Here is a 12684-nt window from a genome sequence, read left to right as displayed (position 1 = left end):
TCGGCCCATTAATTGTAATGAGCTTTGGAGATTATTTAGCAATTTGACCCACACATACCCCTCCATGCCCCTAGCGGAGCGATGGCCTACGTGTCTGTCCCAGGAGACACTCAGAAATTGTCCCACCCGCTTCCCCAGCACTGGTTCCTAAGTGAAGTGCTGGTGACCAAGCTGCCATCAAAAACCTTACTTTGCTTCCAAATCTGTTACTAAAACGGCTTTGCAGGTCGACAGATAAGAGGTCTAGGGCCAAACCCCAACCCTACACTTCCCTGGTCATGGTAGGAGTTCTGGGACGGCCTAGAGAATCCCAGAGACAGGCTGGATCCTTGGGGGTCAGTTGAGCACAGCTTGAGCTTCTGTTACTGGTGAAAGCATCAAAACCAGTCCAGTACTGAAAGAGTAAAAAAATCAGTCTGGATAGAGAGAGTAAGTCAGCTCTGTGCCCCTACCATGCCTCAGACTGTCATAGCCGACACCAGAAAGCCAGTTACAACGTTAACAGGAGGAATATTTCTCCCACACTGCTGCAATTGAAAAGTGTCATAACCATTCCTTTTTTTTTTTTCCTTGAGAGGGAGTCTTGCTCTGTTGCCCAGGCTGGAGTGCAATGCATGATGCTCACTACAATCTCCACCTCGCAGGTTCAAAAGATTCTCCTGCCTCAGCCTCCCAAGTAGCTGGGATTACAGGTGCCTGCCACCATGCCCAGCTAAGTTTTTTGTATTTTTAGTAGAGATGAGGTTTCACCATGTTGGCCAGGCTAGTCTCGAACTCCTAACCTCAGGTGATCCACCCACCTTGGCCTCCCAAAGTGCTGGGATTACAGGCAAGAGCCACTGCGTCCGGCCAACCATTCCTTATTTTGAGTGACTACTGCTTTCTTTCCAATGACACCTCTAGCCTTGCTTTGTTACTCCCGCCACCTGAAAAAAATCACTGTGAAACTTTGTGAATACCCCTAGATCCCCAAAGAGGTGATTGATTTGGCCTGAGCCACTAAATAATGACAATAACAAATAAAATCCAACACTTCCTAAACAGTTTCTTTTTTTTTTTTTTTTTTGAGACAGTCTCACTCTGTCACCCAGGCTGGAGTGCAGTGGCACGATCTCAGCTCACTGCAACTTCTGACTCCCAGGTTCAAACGATTCTCATGCTTCAGCCTCCCCAGTAGCTGGGATTACAGGTGTGCACCACTACACCTGGCTAATTTTTGTAGTTTTAGCGGAGTTGGGTGTTTCACCATATTGGCCAGGCTGATCTTGAACTCCTGACCTCAGGTGATCTGCCCACCGTGGCCTCTCAAAGTGCTGGGATTACAGGCGTGAGCCACCACACCTGGCCTTAAACCATGTTATCACTAAAATTCACCACAACCTTGAAATAAGGTACTATTATTCCCCATTTAGAGGTAAGAAAACAGAGACTCAGAGAAGTGAAGTAAATTAAGCGGGTTAATTAAACAGCGAGTTTGTGGCAGAGCCAGGCTTCAAATCCAGATGTGTGAATCCAATCTTCTGCTTTTTTCACAAACTACACCGCATCTTTCTTGACCTATGGCACTCTGTGAGAAGTCAGTCTCTGTGAGTGGACCTATCAAAATCAACCAGGCCTGCAATCCCAGTACTTCGGGAGGTGGAGGTGGGAAGATCGCTTGAGGCCAAGAGTTTGAGACCACCCTGGACAACATAGTGAGACTCAATCTCTACCAAAAAAAAAATGAAAAAAATTAAAAGACTCGATCAGCAGGCCAGGCACGGTGGCTCACGTCTGTCTGTAATCCCAGCACTTTGGGAGGCCAAGGCAGGCGGATCACTTGAGGTCAGGAGTTCGAGACCAGCCTGGCCAACATGATGAAACCCCATCTCTACTAAAAGTACAGGCCGGGCGCAGTGGCTCACGCCTGTAATCCCAGCACTTTGGGAGGCCGAGGCGGGCGGATCACGAGGTCAGGAGATTGAGACCATCCTGGCTAACATGGTGAAACCCCGTCTCTACTAAAAATACAAAAAATTAGCCGGGTGTGGTGGCGGGCACCTGTAGTCCCAGCTACTCAGGAGGCTGAGGCAGGAGAATGGCGTGAACCTGGGAGTTGGAGCTTGCAGTGAGCCGAGATCACGCCACTGCACTCCAGCCTGGGCGACAGAGCGAGACTCTGTCTCAAAAAAAAAAAAAAAATACAAAAATTAGCCAGACATGGTGGCTTGTGCCTACTATAATCCCACCTACTCAGGAGGCTGAGGCAGGAGAATCACTTGAACCTGGGAGGCAGAGGTTGCAGTGAGCTAAGATTGTGCCACTGCACTCCAGCCTGGGCAACAGAGCGAGACTCCATCTCAAAAAAAACAAAAAAAAGAATCAACCAGTAGCCTTCTGGGTATGGTGTGAGCAGTCTTCCCAAAGGTTTGCCTCAAGCAACTCAGCACCTATTCCTGCCAAAAGGAGAAGCAAAACCAGACAACCAGTGGAATGGACATTATGTGTGCCCTGTACCCATTCCCCCAATTCATGCTCCCCAATATTTGGTCCAGAAGTCATCCCCATGTAGCCTCTGTGCTTCTGGAGAATCTCCAGGGGATAGGCTAAGAGTAATGTGTCTAACAGTGCTAAGCCAAGCCCATGGCCTGGGTCAGCAACATTCTAGAAGAGGAAGAGCATTGTAGCCGATTGTTTGGCTGGATGGTAGTGATGGGGAACAGTTCCCAGGTTGGGCATGTGGAAGGTTTTCCGGTACTTTGGATTAAGACAGGATGCAGTGGTCCTAAATTCTTATAACCTTTGTCTCCATGGGTTCAGGAACCCAGCCTTCATTCGTCAGCAAGTGCCATTCTCCCGACCAATAGAAATTGGTTCAGAAACAGGCGTGTGACCCAAAGCAGACCAAGGAGGCTCACTGCCTCCTTGGTTTGCTGGGGACTTCTAGAAAATAAATTTTCTTTCTTTTTTTTCTTTTTTTTGAGAAAGGGTCTCACCCTGTCACCCAGGCTGGAGTCCCGTGGTGTGATTATGGCTCACTGCTGCCTCAACCTGCTGGGCCCAAGCGATCCTCCTGCCTCAGCCTCCCAAATAGCTGGGACTGAAGGTGCACGCCACTCCACCTGGATGATTTTTGTATTTTTTATAGAGATGGGGTTTCGCTATGTTATCCAGGCTGATCTCGAACTCCTCAGCTCAAGCAATTCACCCACCTTAGCCTACCAAAGTGCTGGGATTACAGGCATAAGCCACCATGCCTGGCTGGAAAAGAATTTCTTGAGAGCCACTGGAACAGGCATTGTCTCTTCCTCTGGATTTTGCAGGGTGCAGATGTAAGCTTGAAACTGCAGCAGTCAACACCCTAAGGATCCATCCTAAGGATCAAATTAATGGAAAGGTTCAAATAGTTGAGAGGATAGTAGAGGTATAGAGTGGGGACCTTGATTGAATCATGCCTGATCACCCCACCCCAGTGGACTTTTAAAGTTATATGAACCAATAAATATGTGGTATTCAGATTGGATTTTCTGTTCTTGCCAACAAAAGCATATGGACTGGCATAGCCTTCTTTGGTGACCAACTGCATCTCTGAGACCCTCTCTTATTCTAAGCCACCCCATGTGACAGCCTCAGGAGCAGCTAAGGGAATCCATTCCTGCTCCTAGGGTATGTTCTGTCAGAGCTGAAGGGCAGGCGCCACACCCACAATCTGTTAGAGTTGGAAGAAAAATCAGCCCTTATTGAAAGTCTTTTTCAGGTGAGGAAATTGAGACCATGAGAAGTGATGAACCCAGTCTGAATCCAGGTACCTGTACCCCCTGTTCAGTGTTCTTCCCTCCACATTCATGGTAGCACCCCAACTTCCTCCAGGACCAGCAGATTATCTCAGGAAACATTTACTTGGCATAGATGAGCTCTTGGATACCAATTCTGTGGCTCCCTGGGCAGCACACCCACTTTTGTTCATGGGGAACCAGCTCCCTACATCATAGTTAGGATTTCAGGGAAGGGCTGGGAGCTGCCCACCTTCCCCGATCTCTCATCTTTCAATTTCAAAATGCCAAAGGGCCAGAATTACTACTATTACACATATTCTTAAAACATGTGACTTTGAATCCTTTCATGTCCTCAGCCTTTCAGAACCGTCCCTTGAAATAGCTTGAGACAGGCCCATCCCTAATATTTCAGGGTCCAGGAAAGAGCATATATGGACACTTACATGCCAAATGTTTAGGTATTTACATTATAATCAAAGAACAGACTATTTTTGTTGTTTTGCTTTTTGTTTTTTAGAGGTGGCGGAGTGGGGGACGGTCTTACTGTGTTGCCCAGGCTGGCCTTGAGTTCCTGGACTCAAGTGATCCTCTCTCCACAGCCTCCCAAGTAGCTGGGACTACAGGCACATGCCACCTGATCTGGTTTGGCTGTGTCCCCACCCAAATCTCATTTTGAATTCCCACATGTTGTGGGAGGGACCCGGTGGGAGGTAACTGAATCACGGGAGCAAGTCTTTCCCGTGCTGTTCTCGTGTTAGTGAATAAGTCTCATGAGATCTGACGGTTTTAAAAGGAGGAGTTCCCCTGCACAAGCTCTTTCTCATTCTCTCTCTTTCCCTGCTGCCATCCACGTAAGATGTGACTTCTGCCATGATTGTGAGGCTTCCCCAGCCACGTGGAACTGTAAGTCCAATTAAACCTCTTTCTTTTGTAAATTGCCCAGTCTCAAGTACGTCTTTGTCAGCAACATGAAAATGGACGAATACAAATTCCTGGACTTAAGTGATCTCTTGCCACAGCTTCCCAAATAGCTGGGACTATAGGCACATGCCACCACTCCCAACTAAACGATTCAATATGTTCTATCTGCTTCCCTCAAAAAGGATACTTTCATTAAGAATGGAAAGACAGGTTTGAATTTGGAATTTTAGAATCCACAAAGTCCTGTGGCAGCAAGAGGAGAGGAGGGTCCAGCCCCCTGCCAGATCCCCTTCTGTTTTTACCCCTGGCCCATCCCACACTAAGAAGGGCCTCATGTGTGTCCATGAGGAAATCCCAGCCCACATTCCAAGCCCCATCTATAATTCCTACAAACAACTTTTTGCTGGCCACCCCCAGGCCTGCATGTGTGCAGGTCACACTCAGGAGGACAGACATGGGCAAGAGGCCTGCAGGTCCAGGAAGCAGGCTCAAGACCACTTGGGTGGGGAACTGTGGTTTCCCAGGTACCTGGAGCATGGTCTAGGAGTGAGGCGTGCAAGCTCCAGCGGGTATGTCACTTTGGCCACATGGACACCTCGCCCTGTTGCGGGGGTAATGGCCAGAGGAGGGCCAGGGTACGGCCCTCCAGCCTTGGGACCCAGGACAGGGCCTCTCTTTGCCAGGTCCAGGAGTAGTACTAGACCTCCATTCCATCCTAAACAAGGTCCTAAAACTAGGGCTGAGGACAGGGCTGGCCTAGCAAGACTGGGTTTTTTGACCTTGGGCAAGTTCATGACATCTCTGGATCTGTTTCCTCCCTTGTGCCTGAGGGAAGTGGAATGCTTCCACATTCCAGAACCCTCCACAGAGTTTGGGAAGCAGATTTGAATTTAGACTCCTCCCTCCATCTGGCAATGCTGAGACACTGGCCCCACCCCCACCACCAACGGAAGAGAGAGCCACAGTGGGGAAATGGACTGCCTTTATTTTTTTATTTCCCATCCAGAAACCCCAGTGTGATGGTGGAAGCAGCATGAAAACATCTCCCCAGGCCTCGCAGTAGAGGTGAAGGGAACAGGGCTGCCCATGTGCCTGCCTCTAAAGACACCACCCTCAGGTTGATGTCACCTGTGGGAGACCGGGTCCACCTACAGACACCAGGTGATGGTCCGCCAGGCCCCAAGCTCCAGCCTGCTGAGTCCCCAAGACACGGGCTCATTAAATAGCTTTGTACAAAAACCCAAGGGTGTCCCTCCAGCTGGTAAAAATTGGGCAATTTCTACTTGAGGTCTGCTGTAGGGGTGGACCTCACCTTGGAGATGTCTTTCCAAAATAAAACTAAGCCCTACTCAGGAAAAATGGTGATGAAAGGCAGCTCACAGACATGCAGGACTAATGATCTTATCGAAAAGGGAGGAGCTCAGGCACACAGGAGGACGAGGCTATGCAATATGCAGACATGAAAGAAATGCCACGGGATGCTGTCAGGGGTCAGCAGGAGGCAAAGAGGTAGAGCTCCGGCCAGGAACGCTCTGCCTAGAGAGAGCCCTCTGCAGCTGGCCCTAGATCGGGGACCCAGGGGAGTATCTGCCTAAGGACCAAGGAGACACCAACAGCCTGCCCAGGTGTGGGCTTGTGCAGGTCACAGTCCTCATGAGTCTCCTGGACAGGAAATGGACATGAGGGACATTTTTGAGACAGGGGGCAAAGTGCAGAGGGAGCCAAGAGGTCAAGATGGTGCCAGAGATTTTGAAACCACAAGAGCCACCCCTTTGGGAAACACTGAGAAGAGGAGCCTCTTCTCTAGCCTCTGCTTGGGGCAAGCCTGGGTCAGGTGGGTTCTCAGTATTTTTTCACAGTTAAAGTCTTCTCCTGGGCAGCCACATCCACGTCAGGCTGGGCTGGGCTGTGGCCAGTCGAGGGGTCCTTTGGCAGGTTCAAAGCTGTGAGCCACCCCAAGAGAACGTGCCCACTTCCCTGCTTTGTTGTTCATAGGCCTAGAGAGACCCGACAGCCGGCTGCCCAGTGTGAGTGAGAATGCCTGCACGTTTTGGTGGTCAGGGGCGGAGAGGCCTGTACTCCAGATTCCCCAAAGAGATCAAAACATACTAAAACAGCCTGCAGGTCTATGTGTGTCTAACAGTGCTCAGCCAAGTCCACGGCCTGGGTCAGCAACATTCCAGAAGAGGAAGAGCATTGTAGCCGGTTGTTTGGCCGGATGGTAGTGATGGGGAACAGGTCTCAGGTTGGGCATGTGGAAGGTTTTCCAGTACCTTGGATTAAGACAGGATGCAGTGGTCCTAAATTCTTCCAGTCAGACTGAGTTAGCATGTCTTAGTAGCAGGAATTTGTCCTTGTTTTAGTCACACAAAGGTTGGTGGAGACGGGGCCAGGACATGGCCAGTTTGATGACGGCGGAGAAGCTGCTGCCAGTTCTGTGGGGCGCAGCCCACCTTCTCCTCACAGCCCTCAGGTGAAGTAGCGACAGGGCGTGGAGTCGATGTAGCAGTACTGGGTGCATCGCAGGTCTCCATATGACCTGAGGGAGGCAAAGACACGTTCTAAAAGGCCACCTCTTATATGCTGGTGACTTCCGGTCAAACCTCATCAAACAGCGGCCAAGGGCCAATGGTTCTATAAAAACTCTTCCCATTCTCATTTGGAGTGAGAGGCCTGGGGGAGTTGAATCACGTCTCTGGGATTTTTGCCTTGAGCTCTAGCTAGGGGCCTGGGTGGAAGGAGGTGGTCGCCCTGCTCTTAGCACAGCATCTATGAGGGAATCCCCCTTGCTACAATGCACCCTACCAACAAAAATGTCCTGTGTCTGTGAAGCCACTGGCCAGATGTGGCTATTGAGCTCTTGAAATATAGTTACTGTGACTGAATAACTGCATTTTTTTTTTTTTTTTTTTTTGAGACAGAGTTTTGCTCTGTCCCCCAGGCTGGAGTGCAGTGGTGTGATCTCGGCTCACTGCAGCCTCCGCCTCCCAGGTTCAAGCGATTGTCCCGCCTCAGCTTCCCGAGTACCTGGGATTGCAGGCACGTGCCACCAAGCCCAGCTAATTTTTGTATTTTTAGTAGAGGCGGGATTTCACCATGTTGGCCAGGGTGATGCCGAATTCCCAACCTCAGGTGACCTGCCCGCCTTGGCCTCCCAAAGTGCTGGAATTACAGGCATGAGTCACAGTGCCTGGCCTGAGTAACTGCATTTTAAGTTTACTTACAATGACTTTACATTTGAACAGCAGCCTGTGAATGGGGGCTACCATATTGGACAGTGCAGTTTATACCTCTGTAGGCCCGGATGATCATCCGAGACAGGGTGTTAAACCTCACTGGCACAGTCACAAGCGTCCCTCTGAGGCTTCTGGGGAATAGCTGCATAACCACGGTGAGCATGGGGGAGCCCTGGGCTCTACTCGATCCTGTACTCCATACCTGATCGTGTACATTCATTTGTCTCTGTGGAGCCATGAAGAGCCAACTCTCTGGCAGAGGCCTGTCAGGGGCCTTCCTTCCTTCAGGGAGAGGGGCACTGCACACAGACACATACATGGAGTGGGGTCCTGGCCAAGCCTAAATGGGCTTAGAGTCTGGGGGAGACTGGGGGAGACTACAGGTCTGTAGTTCTCCCAGCCTGGTTGAACATGCTAATATGTGAGTGTTAGGGAGACCCCCTTGGAAGAGAGAGCAGAGAGCAGGCAATGGAGAGACAGGCATGGCTCCCCAGCCCTGCCAAGGGCCCAGGTCCGAGTCTACAAGAGAAAATGGGATGGGAGCAAAAGCTGAAGGGACTGGACTCAAGGACAGAAGAGATCGGAGGCACCAGTAGATGCACTTTGGAACCCAGCAAAGAGCAGGGCATGGCCTAGGTGAAAAGGAACGGCCTCCCCATTTTCCTGAGAACATTGCACAACTCTGGTTCTGTAAGGACTGGGGAGACATGTATCTTCTGCACCTTGGAAGGAGCCCAGTGGTTACAATCTGGGCATGGAATCAGCACCTCATGGGGCAGTGGCCCTCAGTTGACTTGGCAGGTGCCAGTGTGGAGCCAGGACACTAGAATACTTGTCCTGAGCAACATAAATAGCCACTGAGTATTCTCAGAAATAACTAGAGGGGTCCTTGGAGGGAGTACTTTCTTGGAGGGGCCACGAGCTTGCGAAATTAGATATTAAGGCTGATTTGATCTCACTTGCAGTCACAGGCATGCCTGAGGGATGGGCAGGGTGTTCCAGGGAAGTCAGGTTAGGTAGACATGTCGATTCTTGGAAATGCCCTGAGACCTTTACTCTCCCACTGGGCTTCCCACCTAGGCCCACAGCCCAGGAGACTAAGTAGTCATGGTGACCACTGGGTTTGGGGACTGCTCATACAGGGCAGCAGCTGAGCTCAGAGACCACAGCTCCCCTCTGGGCCTCGAATGGAGCAGGTGGCTGTGGGTGCCGTGGCTCAGTCTCAGTGGCATGCAGGCAGTGCTGACCAAGAGGGCACGTGGTGGGCAGGGAGCACGTGTTGTGTCATTCATCACCATACCTCAGTGTCTAGAAGGCACCACAAAGTGGAGAGGCACTCAAAATATTTGTGAAGGAAGGAAGGAAAGCAAAGAGGAGGGAGGGAGAAAGAGTGGGGAGAGGGAGGGAGGGGAGTGAGTCATCCCTACCCAGGGAGATAGGTCTCGCACGTCAGGTAGCCAAAGTCGGAGCCGTCACAGTCCTCCACACCTTCATGCCGGTGACCATCTCCACAGTAGGCACGGTGACAGCCTGAGGGGACATAAGGAGGTACAGTCCTGAGAAGAAGCAGAGGCGACAGGCTTGCCTCAGCTTGTAAGGACCATGCGGCCCAAGGGATCCACCATAAGTGCTGCACCCCTTAAAGAACTGACCTCCATTAAGCTTCACACTCCTCCAGGGACTGCCCTCAGGCTCTGGTCCCACAGCGATGTGCCATGGGACAAGAAGAAGGAGACCCTGGCTCCGGCCCTGCCTCACCACTTACTAGCTGAGGGGTGGGGAGACTCCAGGTTGTTATCTCCAAAACTGGGACACTGACATGACCTCCACCTCATAAAGCCAGCATGGGGGTCCCAGGAGTTAGAGTTGGGAGACTGCTGAGCCCCAGTGAGGGTGCATGGTGACTCTCATCTGTCAACAGAGAGCTTCTGCAGGACACTGGTGAGCCCAGCCTTGTGTCCCTGGGGAGCCACATGATCTTCAGCAAAGACCTCTGCTCTCACGCGATGGGAGGGTGTTGGAGTATGGACCCCAGCGCCCTTTTCACAGGGCAGGGACAGTCCATTAGTTCTTTCCTACTGTGAGAGCTCCTATTTGACACTGTGCACCAGAGGGAGAAGGGACTCTGGGCAGGGCCAGCCTTCTAGGGGATGCCATCCCTGGAGCTGTCGGGAGACAGTTCGGCCACACTGAGAGACAGTCAGCAGCATCTCCCGCCACCCACTCTGCCCTGTCATCCTTCCCCTGAATTTTTTTTTTCTTTTGAGACAGGGTCTCGCTCTGTTTCCAAGCCTGGAGTGCAGTGGCGCAATCGCAGTTCACTGCAGCCTTGAACCCCTGGGCTCAAATCCTCCCACCTCACCCTCCTAAGCAGCTGGGACTACAAGTGGGCACCACCAGGCCTGGCTAATTTTTTTAATTTTTAATTTTTTTTTTTTTTTTTTGTAGAGATTGGGTCTTGCTCTGTTGCCCAGGCTGGTCTTGAACTCCTGGGCTCAAGTGATCCTCCAACCTCAGCTTCCCAAAGTGTTGAGATTACAAGCATGAGCCACTGCACCCAGCCTCCCCTGAGCTTCTTGAGAGCAAGGACCATGACTGCATCCACACACACCCAGCCCTGAGCCCTAGCCCGGCTCTTTAGAGCAGGGGCTTAAACCACAAGCCCCAAATGAATTCAGTGAATGGTGGTTGAACCCTTACTATATCCAGATAATCTCTGCACATGTTAGCTCACAGGATCTCTAGGGACTTGAGCAGCCAGCACATCATACCCATTTTACAGGCAAGGAAAGTGAGGCTCAGAGCTGTAAATTGCCCCCTGTTACCCCACCCACCATGTGGCCTCTGCCTTGAGCCTGAGGGTGGTTGGTGTTTCTCAGGGCCTGCATTCAACCTCTGTTGACTCTAAAGCTCCTGCTTTCCACCACACCTCTTGGTTTTGTTATTTGATTAAAAAAAAACAAAAACAAAAGCAAGCCCTCCAGAGCCTGCTGCCTATCAGTTAAGGCAGCAGCCCACGAGGCTGACAGCAGCTCTGGCTGGCCCAGCTTCCCCTATGGAGGGCTTTGCTACTAGAGCTCTACCTGGTAAATGAGCCCTCATTCAGATTCTTGGCCTCTCCCTTTTGCCTTTCACTCCTCCATGCAAAGTGAGAGCCCATCACCTTTATCTTCTGCACCTGTAACATGGGTTTTGCTAAGACGTAGGACTGGGAGGACCTGGTGGCTATATTTTGAGATAAAGAAGGCCTAAATGGGGGCAGGATCCTTGACATCCACCCCTGGTGAGGTGCTTGGGTGGTGGAAGAGTTAATATTTGGGCTGAAATTGGGGCAGCAGGGACTGGGGTGGGTGGAACAAGGTGGCCTGGGTATACCCTTCTCTGGCTCTAGAAAGGTCCCAAAGCACCACAGCTGGTGTCCAGGGCTGGCCCCGAGTCCCACCCCCCTGCTGTTCAGGCCCCAGGTCTTCCTGGGCTGGGCCTCACTCACGGATGCAGTCGTCACCCACATCGCTGTTACCGTCGTCACACTCCTCCCCGGGCTGCAGGAGCCCATCCCCACAGGTGCCACGCTGGTCTGCAGTGTAATCCACAGGGTAGAAAGGGGTCAGCTGGCCAAAGAAGCACACAGCATTAACTGGAGCATGGCATACCCAGACAGCCGCAGACAGGGAGGTCATTGGTTTTGGTCCGAAGGCACTGCTGGGGGGCATGCCTTGACTTCCTCCCAGGGGTGGCAAAGGTACTCCTTTCCTGTCGCCCAGAGTTCTGTAGCTGGTTAAATGTTGGGTCAGATCAAGAGAGAAACCTGGCATGCAGGGATGTGGAGACCATCTGGAACCCTGGCTCAGAGAGGGGCTTCTATTTGGGGGTCAGGGTGGGGGAATGGAGGGCTGCTCAGAGACAGTTTGAGGGAGGATGCTCAGCCCTCCCATGCAGACAGACTGTAGAAAGCCCTACCCAGGCCCAGAAAGGAAGGTGGCCTTCCCTTCCTTTAATGAATGCATCTCTCTCCTGGCCAGGGAGTATGTCCTGAGGTGATGGCCTGGGGGTACCTGGATGGGGAGCCAGCCAAGGCTGTCCTTGAAGTACAGAGATCTCTGGTCTCTGCGGAAGGCAATGGCGTTTTGGGTGTTCAGCCTCTCAAGCTCCTCCTGGTTGTTGACCACAAAAATCTGCCAGAGAACACACTGGTGAGGATTCCAGAAAACACTTCTGCAGGGGGCAGGGAAAAAGCTGGAGGAGGAAACAGAATCTCTATCCTTGGGCTTGCTCAACAGTGGGAAGAGGGGTTTGCACACTACACTCTAGCATTCCTTCTGAAGTGAGAGGAGTGTCTTGATTCCCTCACCTTCTCAATCCAGTTCCTAATGTCTGAGTTTGAAACTAAAATATTCACTCGGATTTAACTTTTTTTTTTTTTTTTTTTTTTTTGAGACGGGGTCTCACGCTGTTGCCCAGGCTGGAGTGAAGTAGCGCGATCTCGGCTCACTGCAACCTCTGCCTCCCGGGTTCAAGCAATTCTCCTGCCTCAGCCTCTCGAATAGGTGGGATTACAGGTGTGCACCACAACGCCTGGCTAACTTTTGTACTTTTAGTAGAGATAGGGTTTCGCCACGTTGGCCAGGTTGGTCGCGAGCTCCTGACCTCAAGGTGATCCACCCACCTCGGCCTCCCAAAGTTCTGGGATTACAGGCATGAGCCACGGCGCCCAGTCTCGGATTTGACATTTTTAAATATTTAAAATGTTCCCAAGACTTAAATTAAAAGGC

General features: G+C 51.3%; 1 protein-coding gene across 3 annotated transcripts in view; it reads right to left on the bottom strand.

The window, feature by feature from the left end:
* Positions 1-2226: 2226 nt before the first annotated feature.
* The window catches only part of COLQ (collagen like tail subunit of asymmetric acetylcholinesterase), a 75000-nt gene continuing 64542 nt past the window's right edge, over positions 2227-12684 (bottom strand). For 2 of the 3 annotated variants that reach the window (XM_024245291.3, XM_054552572.2), the window contains exons 14-17: positions 11968-12087; positions 11403-11523; positions 9340-9442; positions 2228-7215 (exon numbers count right to left, since the gene is read on the bottom strand). In XM_024245291.3, the coding sequence (XP_024101059.1) occupies positions 7146-7215; positions 9340-9442; positions 11403-11523; positions 11968-12087 (414 nt within the window). In that variant the 3' untranslated portion in view covers positions 2228-7145. Of the gene's footprint in view, positions 7216-9339; positions 9443-11402; positions 11524-11967; positions 12088-12684 lie in introns of all 3 variants that reach the window. The other variant, XM_054552573.2, reaches the window with a different exon arrangement.

This window comes from Pongo abelii, chromosome 2 (assembly GCF_028885655.2).
Source record: "Pongo abelii isolate AG06213 chromosome 2, NHGRI_mPonAbe1-v2.0_pri, whole genome shotgun sequence".
In the NCBI taxonomy this organism is placed as follows: Eukaryota; Metazoa; Chordata; class Mammalia; order Primates; family Hominidae; genus Pongo; species Pongo abelii.
The sequence above is the reverse complement of the archived record's forward strand: the minus strand, read 5'-3'. Positions and strand labels throughout refer to the sequence as shown.